The 15,327-nt window shown below is 39.6% G+C and overlaps 1 protein-coding gene across 1 annotated transcript in view; it reads left to right on the forward strand.

Moving 5' to 3' along the window:
• Window positions 1-15,327, forward strand: part of SPAG9 (sperm associated antigen 9) — a 143,918-nt gene that overhangs the window by 58,203 nt on the left and 70,388 nt on the right. The window contains exon 3 of the mRNA XM_007465223.1: window positions 14,515-14,585. Within this exon, the coding sequence (XP_007465285.1) occupies window positions 14,515-14,585 (71 nt within the window). The remainder of the gene's footprint in view (window positions 1-14,514; window positions 14,586-15,327) is intronic.

Consider the following 15,327-nt stretch of genomic DNA (forward strand, 5'->3'; position numbering starts at 1 on the left):
GCCCCTCTCCTTGTGGCTTTGATGTGCATTTCCCTGATGATTAGTGAAGTTGAGCATCTTTTCATGTGCTTACTGGCCATCAGTATGTCTTCTTTGGAAAAATGTCTGTTCAGGTCTTCTGTTTATTTTTTAATCAGATTGTTTGGTTTTTTGATATTGAGTTTTATGTGTTCTTTATATATTTTGGATATTAACCCCTTATCCAGCATATCATTTGCAAATATCTTCTCCCATTCAGTAGCTTACCTTTTTGTTTTGTTGATGGCTTCCTCTGCTGTGCAAAAACTTTTTAGTTTGATATATCCCCACTGTCTATCCATGCTTTTGTTGCCATTGCCTGAGGAGATACATCAAGAAAAAATTGCTAAGACCAGTGTCAGAGAGCATACTGCCTGTGTTTTCTTGTAGGAATTTTATGGTTTCAGGTCTTACATTTAAGTCTTTAATCCATTTTGAATTCATTTTTGTATATAATGTAAGAAAATGGTCCAGTTTCATTCTTTTACATGTAGCTGTCCAGTTTTCCCAGCATCATTTATTGAAGAGACTGTCTTTCCCCCATTGTATATTCTTGCCTCCTTTGTCATAGATTAATTGACCATATAAGTGTTGGTTCATTTCTGGGTTCTCTATTCTGTTCCATTAATATATGTGTTCATTTTTCTGCCAGTACCATACTGTTTTGATTATTATAGCTTTGTTGTATGGTTTGAAATCAGGGAACATGATACCTTAGCTTTGTTCTTCTTTCTCAAGATTGCTTTGGCTCTTTGGGATTTTCTTTGGTTCCATACACATTTTAGGATTATTTGTTCTAGTCTGTGAAGAACACTATGGGTATTTTGATAGGGATTGAATTGAATCTGTAGATTGCTTTGGGTAATAAGGACATTTTAAAAATATTAATTCTTTCAACCCATGAGCACAGTATATATTTCCATCTATTTGTATTGTCTTCACTTTTTTTTTTTTTCCCTTGTGGTACGTGGGCCTCTCACTGTTGTGGTCTCTCCTGTTGCGGAGCACAGGCTCCGGGCGCACAGGCTCAGCAGCCATGGCTCACGGGCCCAGCCGCTCCGTGGCATGTGGGATCTTCCCGGACCGGGGCACGAACCTGTGTCCCCTGCATCGGCAGGCAGACTCTCAACTGCTGTGCCACCAAGGAAGCCCTGTCTTCACTTTCCTATAGTTTTCAGAGTACAGGTCTTTCACTTTCTTGTTTAAATTTATTCCTAGGTATTTTTATTCTTTTTCATGCAATTGTAAATAGGATTGTTTCCTTAATTTCTCTTTCTGATAGTTCACTGTTAGTGTATAGAAATGCAAAAAATTATTGTATATTAATTTTGTATCATGCAACTTTACTGAATTCACTTATTTTCATAGTTTTTTGGTGGAGTCTTTAGGGTTTTCTATATATAGTATCATGCCATCTGCAAATAGTGACAGTTTTACTTCTTCTTTTCCAGCTTGGATGCCTTTTATTTCTTTTTCTTGTCTGATTGCTGTGGCTAGGACTTCAAATACTATGTTGAATAAAAATGGTGAGAGTGGGGACTTCCTTGGCAGTCCAGTGGTTAAGACTCTGAGCTCCCACTGCAGGGGGCATGGGTTTGATCCTGGTCAGGGAATTAGGAATCCTGCATGCTAAAAAGTGCGGCCAAAAAAAAAAAAAAATGTTGAGAGTGCCTATCCTTGTCTTGTTTCTGATCATAGAGGAAAAGCTTTGGCTTTTCACTGTCAAGTATGATGTTAGCTGTGGGTTTGTCATATATGGCCATTATTGTGTTGAGGTACATTTCCTCTATACCCACTTTGTTGAGAGTTTTTTATCATAAATAGATGTTGAATTTTGTCCTACTTTTTCTGCATCTGTTGAGATGTGTGATCATGTGTTTTTATTCTTCGTTTTGTTAATATGGTATATCATATTGATTGATTTGCCTATATTGAACCATTCTTGTATCCCTGGAAAAAAATCCCACTTGATTGTTGTGTATGATTCTTTTATTGTCTTCTTGAATTTGGTTTGCTAATATTTTGTTGACGATTTTTGCATCTATTGTTCATGAGGGATATTGGCCTGTAGTTTTCTTTTTTGGTGTGGTGTCTTTGTCTTCTTTTGGTATCAGAGTAATGTTGGCTCATACAATGAGCTTAGAAGCATTCCTTTCTCTTTAATTTTTTGAAGTCCTTTGAGAAGTATAGGTATTAACTCTTCTTTAAATGTTTGGTAAAATTCCCCTGGGAAGCCATCTGGTCCTGGGCTTTTGTTGTGTGGAAGTTTTTTTTTTTTTTTCTTTATTATTGATTCCGTTTCTTTACTAGTAATCAGTATGTTCAGATTTCCTAGTTCTTCCTGATTTAGTCTTGGAAGATTGTATATTTCTAGGAATTTATCCATTTCTTAGATAAGTTATCTGTTGGCTTATAATTCTTTGTAGTAGTCACTTTTGATTCTTTGAATTTCTGTGGAATCTGTTGTAACTTCTCTTTCATTTCTTTTTTTTTTTTTAAAGAAGATGTTGGAGGTAGGAGTTTATTTATTTATTTTTGCTGTGTTGGGTCTTTGTTTCTGTGCAAGGGCTTTCTCTAGTTGTGGCAAGTGGGGGCCACTCTTCATTGCAGTGCGTGGGCCTCTATCGCGGCCTTTCTTGTTGCGGAGCACAGGCTCCAGACGCGCAGGCTCAGCAGTTGTGGCTCACGGGCCCAGTTGCTCTGCGGCACGTGGGATCTTCCCAGACCAGGGCGCGAACCCGTGTCCCCTGCATTAGCAGGCAGATTCTCAACCACTGCACCACCAGGGAAGCCCCTCATTTTTGATTGTATTTATTTGGGCCCTCTTTTTTTCTTGATGAGTCTGGCTAAAGGTTATTCAGTTTGTTTATCTTCTTTTTTCTACTGTTTTTTAAGTCTCTGTTTATTTCCACTCTTTTTTTTTAAACATCTTTATTGGAGTATAATTGCTTTACGATGGTGTGTTAGTTTCTGCTGTATAACAAAGTGAATCAGCTATACATATCCCCATATCTCCTCACTGTTGCGTCTCCCTCCCACCCTCCTTATCCCACCCCTCTAGGTGGACACAAAGCACCAAGCTGACCTCCCTGTACTATGCAGCTGCTTCCCACTAGCTATCTATTTTACGTTTGGTAGTGTATATATGTCCATACCACTCTCTCACTTCCTCCCAGCTTACCCTTCCCCTGCCCCTTATCCTCAGTCCATTCTCTACGTCTGTGTCTTTATTCCTGTTCTGCTCCTAGGTTCTACAGAACCAATTTTTTTTTTTTTTAGATTCTATATATATGTGTTAGCATATGGTATTTGTTTTTCTCTTTCTGACTTACGTCACTCTGTATAATAGTCTCTAGGTCCATCCACCTCACTACAAATAACTCAATTTCGTTTCTTTTCATGGCTGAGTATTAGTCCATTGTATATATGTGCCACATCTTTTTTTTTTTTTTTTTTTTTTTTTTGCGGTACGTGGGCCTCACTGTTGTGGCCTCTCCCGTTGCGGAGCACAGGCTCCGGACACACAGGCTCCGTGGCCATGGCTCACGGGCCCAGCTGCTCCGCGGCATGTGGGATCTTCCCGGACCGGGGCACGAACCTGCGTACCCTGCATTGGCAGGTGGACTCTCAACCACTGCGCCACCAGGGAAGCCCCTTCGTGTTTGTATTTTATACAGATTTTATTTTTTTTCTGTAACTGATAACTAGTTTCATAGCGTTGTGGTTGGAAAAGATACTTGATACGATTTCAGTTTTCTCAAATTTACCAAGGCTTGATTTGTGACCCAAGATATGATCTATCCTGGATTATGTTCCATGAGCACTTGAGAAGAAAGTGTATTCTGTTGTTTTTGAATGGAACGACCTATAAATATCAAGTCCATCTTGTTTAATGTATCATTTAAAGCTTGTGTTTCCTTATTGATTTTCATTTTGGATGATCTGTCCATTGGTGAAAGTGGGGTGTTAAAGTCTCCTACTATGATTGTGTTACTGTTGATTTCCCCTTTTATGGCTGGTTGCATTTGCCTTATGTATTGAGGTGCTCCTATGTTGGGTGCATAAATATTTACAATTGTTATATCTTCTTCTTGGATTGATCCCTTGATCATTATGTAGTGTCGTCTTTGTCTCTTGTAACAGTCTTTATTTATTTATTTATTTTTGCGGTACTCGGGCCTCTCACTGCTGTGGCCTCTCCCGTTGCGGAGCACAGGCTCCAGACACACAGGCTCAGCTGCCATGGCTCACGGGCCCAGCCGCTCCGTGGCACGTGGGATCCTCCCGGACCAAGGCATGAACCCGTGTCCCCTGCATCGGCAGGCAGACTCTCAACCACTGCGCCACCAGGGAAGCCCTAGTCTTTATTTTAAAGTCTATTTTGTCTGATATGAGAATTGCTACTCCAGCTTTCTTTTGGTTTCCATTTGCATGGAATATCTTTTTCCATCCCCTCGCTTTCAGTCTGTATGTGTCCCTAGGTCTGAAGTGGGTCTCTTGTAGACAGCATATATATGGGTCTTGTTTTTGTATCCATTCAACCAGTCTATGTATTTTGGTTGGAGCATTTAATCCATTTACATTTAAGGTAGTTATCTGTATGTATGCTCCTTTTACCATTTTCTTAATTGTTTTGGGTTTGTTAATGTAGGTCTTTTCCTTCTCTTCTGTTTCCTGCCTAGACAAGTTCCTTTAGCATTTGGTGTAAAGCTGGTTTGGTGGTGCTGAGTTGTGTTAACTTTTGCTTGTCTGTAAAGGTTTTAATTTCTTGGCGAATCTGAATGAGATCCTTGCTGGGTAGAGTAATCTTGTTTGTCAGTTTTTCCCTTTCTTCAGTTCAAATATGTGCTGCCACTCCCTTCTGGCTTGCAGAGTTTCTGTTGAAAGATCAGCTGTTAACCTTATGGGGATTCCCTTGTATGTTATTTGTTGCTTTTCCCATGCTGCTTTTAATATTTTTGCTTTGTATTTAATTTTTGATAGTTTGATTAATATGTGTCTTGGTGTGTTTCTCCTTGGATTTATCTTGTATGGGACTCTGTGCACTTCCTGGAGTTGATTGACTATTTCCTTTCCCATGTTAGGGAAGTTTTCAACTATAATCTCTTCAAATATTTCCTCAGTCCCTTTTTTTTTTTCTCTTCTTCTTCTAGGACCCCTATAATTCAAGTGTTGGTGCATTTAATGTTGTCCCAGAGGTCTCTGAGACTGTCCTCTATTCTTTTCATTCTTTTTTCTTTATTCTGCTCTGTGGTAGTTAGTTCCACTATTTTATCTTACAGGTCACTTACCCATTCTTCTGCCTCAGTTATTCAGCTACTGAATCCTTCTAGAGAATTTTTAATTTCATTTATTGTGTTGTTCATCATTGTTTGTTTGCTCTTTAGTTCTTCTAGGTCCTTGTTAAACTTTTCTTGTATTTTCTCCATTCTATTTCCAAGATTTTGGATCATCTTTACTGTCATTACTCTGAATTCTTTTTCAGGTAGACTGCCTATTTCCTCTTCATTTGTTTGGTCTGGTGGGTTTTTTACCTTGCTGCTTCATCTGCTGTGTATTTCTCTGTCTTCCCATTTTGCTTAACTTACTTTGTTTGGGGTCTTGTTTTTGCAGGCTGCAGGTTTGTAGTTCCCATTGCTTTCTTTGGTGTCTGCCCCCAGTGCGAAAGGTTGGTTCAGTGGGTTGTGTAGGCTTCCTGGTTGAGGGTACTGGTGCCTGTTTTCTGCTGGATGAGGCTGGAACTTGTCTTTCTGGTGGGCAGGACCATGTCCAGTGGTGTGTTTTGGGGTGTCTGTGAACCTATTATGATTTTAGGCAGCCTGTCTGCTAATGGGTGGTGTTGTGTTCCTGTCTTGCTAGCTGTTTGGCATAGGCTGTCCAGCACTGTACCTTGCTGGTTGTTGAGTGGAGGTTGGTCTTAACGTCGAGATGGAGATCTGTGGGAGAGCTTTCGCCATTTGATATTACACGGAGCTGGGATGTCTCTGGTGGACCAGTGTGCTGATCTCGGCTCTCCCACCTCAGAGGCACAGGCCTGACACCCGCCGGAGCACCAAGACCCTGTCAGTCACATGGCTCAGAAGAAGAGGGATAAAAAAGGAAAGAAAAAACTTAAATGGAATAAAATAAAACATAATTATTAAAAGTAAAAAATATTAAAAAGTAAGAAAAGAAGAATCAAACAAACAAAACGGACAGACGGAACCCTAGGACAAACGTTAAAAGCAAAACTATACAGACAAAATCACACAAAGAAGCATACACATGCACACAAAAAGAGAAAAAGTTAAAAAAATATATATATATCCTTGCTCCCAAAGTCCACCGTCTCAATTTTGGGGTGATTCGTTGTCTATTCATGTATTCCACAGATGCAGGGTACATCAAGTTGATTGTGGAGATTTAATCCACTGCTCCTGAGGCTTTTGGGAGAAATTTCTGTTTCTCTTATTTGTTCACACAGCTCTTGGGGTTCAGCTTTGGATTTGGCCCTGCCTCTGCGTGTAGGTCACCGGAGGGCATCTGTTCCCCGCCCAGACAGGACGGGGTTAAAGGAGCAGCTGATTAGGGGGCTCTGGCTCACTCAGGCTGTGGGGAGGGAGAGGTACGGAATGTGGGGCGAGCCTGTGGCGGCAGAGGTCAGCATGACGTTGCAACAGCCTGAGGCACGGTGTGTGTTCTCCTGGGGAAGTTGTCTGTGGATCACGGGACCCTGGCAGTGGCGGACTGCACAGGCTCCCAGGCGGGGAGGAGTGGATAGTGACCTGTGCTTATACACAGGCTTCTTGGTGGCTGCAGCAGCAGCCTTAGCATTTCATGCCCGTCTCTGGTGTCCGAGCTCATAGCCACATCTTGCGCCCGTCTCTGGAGCTCGTTTAGGCGTTGCTCTGAATCCCCTCTCCTCACGCACCCCAAACAGTGGTCTCTTGCCTCTTAGGCAGTTCCAGACTTTTTCCTGGACTCCCTCCCTGCTAGCTGTGGTGCACTAGCCCCTTTCAAGCTGTGTTCACATAGCCAACCGCAGTCCTCTCCCTGGGATCTGACCTCTGAAGCTGGAGCCTCAGCTCCCAGCCCCCGGCCCCCAGCTGCCCTGGCGAGTGAGCAAACAAGCCTCTGAGGCTAGTGAATGCTGGTCAGCTCTGATCCCTTTTGCGGGAATCTCTCCGCTTTGCCCTCTGCACCCCTTTTGCTGCGCTCTCCTCCGTGGTTCCAAAGCTTCCCACTGCCCACCCCCCATCTCTGCCAGTGAAGCGGCTTCCTAGTGTGTGGAAACCTTTCCTCCTTCACAGCTCCCTCCCAGAGGTGCAGGTCTCGTCCCTATTCTTTTGTCTCTGTTTTTCCTTTTTTCTTTTGCCCTACCCAGGTACATAAGGACGTCTGAGGTGTTCTGCCAGCGTTCAGTAGGTGTTCTGTAGGAGTTGTTCCACATGTAGATGTATTTGTGGGGTGGAAGGTGATCTCCATGTCTTACTCCTCCGCCATCTTGAAGGTCCCTATTTCCACTCTAATCTTTATTATTTCCTTCTTTCTCTTCACATTGGTTTTTGTTTTTTTTTTTCCAATTCCTTTAGGTGTAAGATTATATTGTTTATTTGAGATTTTTCTTGTTTCCTCAATTTCCCTCTTAGAACTATTTTTGCTGTCTCCCATAGATTTTGGAATGTTATGTTTCCATGTTCAGGTCTTGGAATGTTATGTTTCCATTTTCATTACTTCCTCTTTGATTTGTTCATTGACCCATTGGTTGCTTAGTAGCATTTGTTTAGCTTCCACATGTTTGTATTTTTTGTGGTTTTTTTCTTGTAGTTGATTTCAAGTCTCATAGCACTGTGGTTGGAAAAGCGGCTTGATACGACTTCAGTGTTTTTAAGTTTACTGAGACTTGTTTTGTGGCATAGCACGTGATCTATCCTGGAGAATGTTTCACGTGCAGTTGAAGAGAGTGCACAGTTTCTGCAGCTTTTGGATGGAACGTTCTTAAAAACATAGTTACAGGTGAGAGAAAATCAGAATACAACAGTGATGCATCAGACTAATAGGCTGATGTAAAGTACAGTGTTGTCAGTTCTACTTTTAGCCTGGATCTTTTGCTGCCTTAAAAAATAAAATTAGTTGTGTTAAATACTGTAATAGGTAAAATGTATTCATACAGAAAGCTGAGAGAGAGCTTGATTTAAGTGTACTTGTGATTTATTTTGTATTAAGAACAGTGAAAATATGGAAATCATCTGTCAGCATAGAAGTTTGTAATATGCAGCAGTACTAACAAAATATTTGTAGATTAAGAAAATTAACTTTAGTGCTTAGATGAGATGATGAGCATTTCAGGCTTTTAGTTTTAAGACTGTAGCGCTTATGAAAATAACAGGAATAAACTGTGGTGCATCCATACAATGGAATATTTTTCAGTGCTAAAAAGCAGTGATGTATCAAGCCATGGAAACACGTGGAAGAACCTCAAAAAGGTATGACAGAGTAAAAGAAGCCAATCTGAAAACGGCAAAACTATAGAGACAGTAAAAATATAAGTGTTACCATGGTTAAAATGGACAGTGGGAGGGAGTGAGGGAGGGAGGGAGGGATGAATAGGTGGCAAACAGAGGATTTTTAAGGCAATGAAACTACTCTGTATGAAACTGTAATGGTAGATAATGTCATTATGTATGTGTCCAAATCTATAGAGTATTCAACACAAAGAGTTAATCCTGATGTAAACTTTAGTGTTTGGGTGATTATGATGTGTCAGTGTAGGTTTACTGACTGTAATATATGTACCACACTGGTGTGGGATGTAGATAGTGGGGGAAGATATGGGTGTGTGGTGGCAGGGGTGTATGGAAACTGTACTTTCATTTTTTTCTGTGAACCTTAAACTGCTCTAAAAAATAAAATCTATTGAAAAAAATAACAGAGTCGGGGCAAGTCACATGTAACATATGTGGTTTGCATGTGTTAAATGCCCTTTCTTGTATGATACAGGCTTGCTAAGAAATAATACAGATATAGATAATTTATATGAGAGTAGTAAATATAATGTGAAATGGTTGATTAGAGAATGGGTTGATAGTTTATCAGATTTATTTTTGAGGTGAAAGTAAGACAATGATGCCAAGTGGAAATAAGTAGAACGTTAAGTCTAATGGGTTAAAAAGCTGTGAATGGAGGATTAAGGAATTATTGATAGAAATAATACAAAATGCTTAAGGGGAGAGAGTGATTAATAGAAATTTAAGAAATTTTTGTAGATTTCTACAAAAATTTATTAGTTTTGTAGCCAGTTTGAACAATGATCATGTTCATTTAGGTAAATGGTAGATTTCCGGCAATTAGTGGTATTTTGGGGCTTTATGTCTTTCCCACATTCTTACAATTAAGTAGTACATTACAACAAAGCTACACAAACCAACGTTGGTTAGCAAGCTGCCATAAAGTCAGTCAGGACCTGTTTCTATGAGCTACAAGCTCAGCTGTCTGTCCCAAGTCAATTGATAAACATTGTGTATAAAAGCTTCTCTCAAAGGTTAACTTAATGATATTTATCATAGTTCTTGTAGGGCTGCCATAACAAAATACCACAGACTGGGTGGCTTAAATTACAGAAATTAATTTTCTCACAGTTCTAAAGGCTGGAAAGTGCTGGCAGGTTTGGTTTCTTCTGAGACCGCTCTCCCTGGCTTGCAGATGGCCGCCTTCTCTCTGTGTTCTCACAGGACCTTTTCTCTGTGCGTGTGTGGGGAGAAAGAGCTCTGTTATCATTTCCTTCTCTTAAGAAAAGATACCAGTCCTATTGAGTTAGGACCCTATCTTTATGATCTCATTTAACCTTAATTACCTTTTTATTTTATTTTTATTTATTTATTTTTTTGGCTGTGCTGCGCAGCTTGTGGGATCTTAGTTCCCCGACCCGGAATTGCACCCAGGCTCCAGCAGTGAGCAAGTCCTAACCCTGGACCACCAGGGAATTCCCCTTAATTACCTTTTGAAAGCCCTGTTTACAAACATAGTTACATTGGTTAGGGGTTCAACATATGAATTTGGGTCAGAGACAATTCAGTCTGTAACAGTTGTGTGGGGAGACAAGAATTCTCCATGGGAACAAAAGCGGTGTGGCTTGACACATCTGATCCTGAAGGTCTTGTAGGCCAGAGTAAGGACTCCCTCCCTCACTCCTTCCTTTCTTTCTTTCTGTCACGGGAAGCTGTTGAAGGGTTTTGAGCAGTCAGTCACTCTCTGACTCTAGCCAGGTTACCATTTAAACACAGGGGAGCAGAGACTAGAGCAGAAACAGTAGTCAGGAGATAATTGTAATAATCCAGGCAAGAGATGATGTCTTATATCAAGGTGGGAGTGATAGAAGTGGTAAAAAGTTGTCAGAGGGCTTCCCTGGTGGCGCAGTGGTTCAGAGTCCGCCTGCCGATGCAGGGGACACGGGTTCGTGCCCCGGTCCGGGAAGATCCCACATGCCGCGGAGCGGCTGGGCCCGTGAGCCATGGCCGCTGAGCCTGCGCGTCCAGAGCCTGTGCTCAAAACAGTGAGAGGCCCGTGTACCGCAAAAAAAAAAAAAAAAAAGTTGTCAGATTCTAGATTTATTTTGAAGGTAAACTGGACAGAATTTGCTGATGGATTGCAGTGTGGGAAAAGAGAAGAGCAAAAGGATAGTTGCAAGATTTTTGCCTGAGTAAGAAGATTATGGGAAAGAGCAGGTTTGGGAGAGAAAATCAGTTTGTTTTGACTTTGTAGACATCTTAGTGACATCATACCATGCATTGTTTTATATTTTTAAATTTCAGATATAGCAGTAACATTCAACATCCTTACATTAAGTTCTAGGCACCATCCCATGTCAGCATTTATGATAATACTGCATTCATTTTAACAGTACCTTTAATTGTTGTATTTGAAAGACACAGGTGTGTGAGGTCCTGTTCTAGGCCCTTTTCAAATGAATAGTAACAATGGGTCAAAGGATATACACATTGCTTATTTTAATACATATCACCAACGTGACCTTCAAAAGAGTAATTCCAATTTATCCTCCAATGATGGCAATCATTTTTTCTTTCTTTTTTAAATTATTATTTTTTGGCTGCATTGGGTCTTTGTTGCTGCACGCGGGCTTTCTCTAGTTGCAGCGAGTGGGAGCTACTCTTTGTTGCGGTGCACAGGCTTCTCATTGCGGTGGCTTCTCTTGTTGTGGAGCATGGGCTGTAGGTGCACGGGCTTCGGTCGTTGTAGCACACGGGCTTAGCAGTTGTGGCTCGCGGGCTGTAGAGTGCAGGCTCAGTAGTTGTGGCACACGGGCTTAGTTGCTCCGCAGCATGTGGGATCTTCCCGGACCAGGGCTTGAACCAGTGTCCCCTGCATTGGCAGACAGATTTTTAACCATTGTGCCACCAGGGAAGCCCTATTTCTTTTTATAATTCTCCAATCTGGTAATATTTTTTGCTCATCTCCCTATACATTTTAATGATGAATCAATACAGCTTATTTGTTATGGTTCTGAATAGTCTGTTTAAATCCTGCACTGTATGTTGAATTTATAGGAGTTCTTGGAGAACATAAAGAATGATGAGTATTCAAGCCAAGGAAAGTGCTTGTGTGAATGGGTACACATTATGTTTGGACTGGGGTGAGGTTGGGCTGTATACACAGTAAATTCATCAGGTCATAACTCCTCCCCAAAGGTAACCACTATCCTGACTTCTAACACGTTAGATTAGTTTTAAATTAGTTATGTATGTATATGAACTTTGTATTCTTTTGCTTCTGCTTCTTTTCCTCAATATCCTGTTTGTGAGATTTGTCCATGATGTTGTATACAGCAATAATTTCCTCATTCTCATTATTATATAGTATTTCAGTGCATGAATATTTATCCATTTTGCTGTTGGTGGATATTTGGGTTGATTCCAGGTTGGGGCACAAAATAGTGCTGCTTTGAGTATTGTCTTAAATGCCTTTTGGTGGACACATAGACATATTTCATAGTAATGAACTTGTTTTGTCATAGGGTTGGCAAATATTAACTTTATTAAATCTTGCCAGTTTTCAAATTGGGTGTACCAATTTATACTCCCACCAGCAGTGTATAAAAGTTCCTTACCAGAACTTGATCCTTACCAACACTGTTTTTCATTTTAGCTATTCTGACAGGTATGTAGTAGTGTTGCATTTTGTTTTTTTACTTTTTTGTTTGTTTGTTTTTTTGCCACGCCACCTGGCTTATGGGATCTTAGTTCCCCGACCAGGGATCAAACCCGGGCCCTCGGCAGTGAGAGCACAGAGTTCTAACCATTAGACCACCTGGGAATTCCCACATTTTGGTTTTAATATGCATTTCATCATGATTAATAAAGTTGGGTACATATTTTACTTGGCAGTTTGATACATTTGAGTTTTGTAGTATCTGTGATTAGGTTCTTTCCAGACAGAGGGGTTTTTATTTCAAGTAATAAAGGAGTACTTGCTATACTTTTTTTCCCCAAAGTGAAATTTTAAAGTAGACTCCAATATATAAAACAAATTAAAAGAGTATCTCTTGAGAGGCAGAATACCATGGTAATTAAAAGCTGATTCTGGATCTAGTCTCTTCCATTAGGAATTGTAGTTTTGCCATTTACTAGCTTTGTGAATTTGGGCAAGTTACTTAACCCCTATTTACTTCAGTTTCGTTATCTCTGAAGTGAAATGTATTAAACTTTCATCATAAGGTTAATGTCAGGCTCAAGTTAGTTAATATAAAGTACGTAGAACAGTGCATGTTACATAACAAGTAATATATAATGTTAGCTGTTAGTAGTAGTGGTAGTGATGGTGATATAAATTTATCTTATGAATTTATACCAAGTTAGTTGACAAGAGTAATGGGGCTCTACTGTTGAGCACAAATTTGAAATTGAGGGTTATGGATGATAGTTGGAATTTTATTTTAGTCTCAGCCTCTAATTTTTTGTTTTGGTTGCACAATACCAGGAAAATTTTGATTCACACAGATGAGCAATTAAAAATACTTATGGTTCACTCAGTAGTTTTAGGATTATGCTTTTAGATTAATTTAATTGGTAAGTTGCTTGGATTTCCTGTTTTTAAATAAAAATCACAGAAGCTGCACTAAAATTTATTATGGTTTCAGTATCTGTTGTGTTATCACAAAACAGCTGCCTTATAGGTTTGCTTTTTATTGCTTTCAGCCACAAGATAAGATGAGCAGCCCACGTCCTCAAGCCTTGCCTGGCACAATAAAGTGTGACTCTATGGATACTGTAGTGTGTTTACTCACTGTTGCAAATTTAATGAGCCAACACATAGGCTTGATTAGAAACAAATCAAAAGTCAAAGCTACAGGTTTCCTAATTAATGGTATCTTTTCAGTATATTCAAACAAAGCTACACAAACCAAAAATGAGTTTACCAGGCAGCACAAGTTATGTGATATATGGTATCTGGTGTGTTAATATTAGGCATATGAAGACATTCATGCATGTGCTGTTATAGTTCATAGTAGTTACTTCTACAGCCAGCTGACACAGTCACTGACTGTCACTTAACAAACAGCCTTGCATGTTTATAGCTAGCTGACCCTTATACCAAGAGACCATTTACAACTGCTCTCATGCTTTCAGACAGACTTAAATGAGTATCTTGACAAGCTCCTTTAGCACCAGCTTTACTTCTCCCCAGCAGACTGTCTCCCACTGCTCCTTAGCCAGTATGGGCTCCTCCAGGCTGGCTGGTCTCCCCTCTTGCCACCTCCACGGTTTTGTGTTCCCTCCTCTGTGATAACAGTGCCTGCCTGCTCTATTGTCATTACTATCTATCTTGGGTACTGTAATTTCTTCGTGGTCCTGCTTGGATTCCATCTTCTCTCAGAATCACTCCTCTCTGATACCATTCTTTCCTGTGAAATCCTGTTCTGACATTCTGTATCTCAGGATCTTAAACCTTTTTTTTAAAGTATCAAAGTTGTGCTCCATGAGCCACGTAGTGGCTCACACAAACTCCATCAGCAGAGGGAGCTAAATAAAAGAAGATGAGTCCCTGAAATTAAGACCTGAAGTAGAGAAAGTACTTATAAATAGTGACATGTTCACATACTGCTCAGTAGTGAAAAAGAGCTGGAATAATATTAGAAATCAATGATTTGGACCCTAGTCCCAGGTTAAAACTTCTATGAGGAGATTTGTAAAGTGTTTTTCCAAGAGGTAATTCTATATCATGTTAAAAACCTACTTATATGGGGATGACCTGATAAACATATACATATTAGGAGAAGCAATCGGATGTTTAGTTTTTTTAAAAAATTCTGTTTATTCCCTCTCCAAAAGTTTTATTAAGGATGATGAAATGAGGTCACTAGCTTTGTGAAGAATTTCATATGGAGCAATGAGTCGTGAAGTTACAAGGATTATGGATAACCCATTCCAAGTTTTAAAGATAGAATTTTCAAGTAAATTTCTTATATTTTGTTTTGATTAAGTGTATGTATCTTAATTTCAGTTAGCAGACTTGAAGAAAGAGAAGCAGAACTGAAGAAGGAATATAATGCATTACATCAAAGACACACAGAGGTGGGTTTCTAGGTTGTTCTTACCATGCTAATATTGAGATACAGAAATTAACCTTAGAAAATGTGTCTTAATTTCTCTTTGAAAATCAGCTCTATAGTCCTTGGGGATTATTTTGAGAAGACTTTAAATTTCATGTAGCATGTACTTAGTTACCAAATGTTGACTTTTAACGTCCTTTATCTGGCATTAAGTTTTCATGTGGTGAATTAGTGTGCCACAGAATAATGTAATTATTAAGGCAGTTCCAATACTTGTGTCTTTGGCTGGTTAAGTAAAAACTTAATGTGTGCATAATGAAAAGTATACGTGATACTAATATGAGAGAATAGATATAATTTGTTTTGTTACCTGTTGGGAAATGATGGATTGGTAAATTGTTGGTCAGAGTCTCTACATTTATAATACAGTATAAAGGACTTATTTGCATCAAGCTCATAACAAATAACAAACAAATTATAATGTCTTAAAATGACTCTAAAACAGGTTTTCTGCATGAAATTTCAGTATTTTAGATGAACAACTGTAACACATAATCTCTTCAAAGCAATTTAGAAAATGTACTTGAGGGTTTTTTAACCTTTTTATGATTTTCTGTCAGCCTTTTATATGTTTCCTTTGTTTCTTTCTATCTCCTTAATGTGAAAATTGTTTCTGTGTATCATGGCCATTCTGGGGTTCACATAAATAGAATTTTCATAGATGCATGCACTGTTACCTGAAAAAAATAATTGCTCTCTTTCCC

This window comes from Lipotes vexillifer, unplaced genomic scaffold, assembly GCF_000442215.2.
Source record: "Lipotes vexillifer unplaced genomic scaffold, Lipotes_vexillifer_v1.1 scaffold591, whole genome shotgun sequence".
NCBI lineage: Eukaryota > Metazoa > Chordata > Mammalia > Artiodactyla > Lipotidae > Lipotes > Lipotes vexillifer.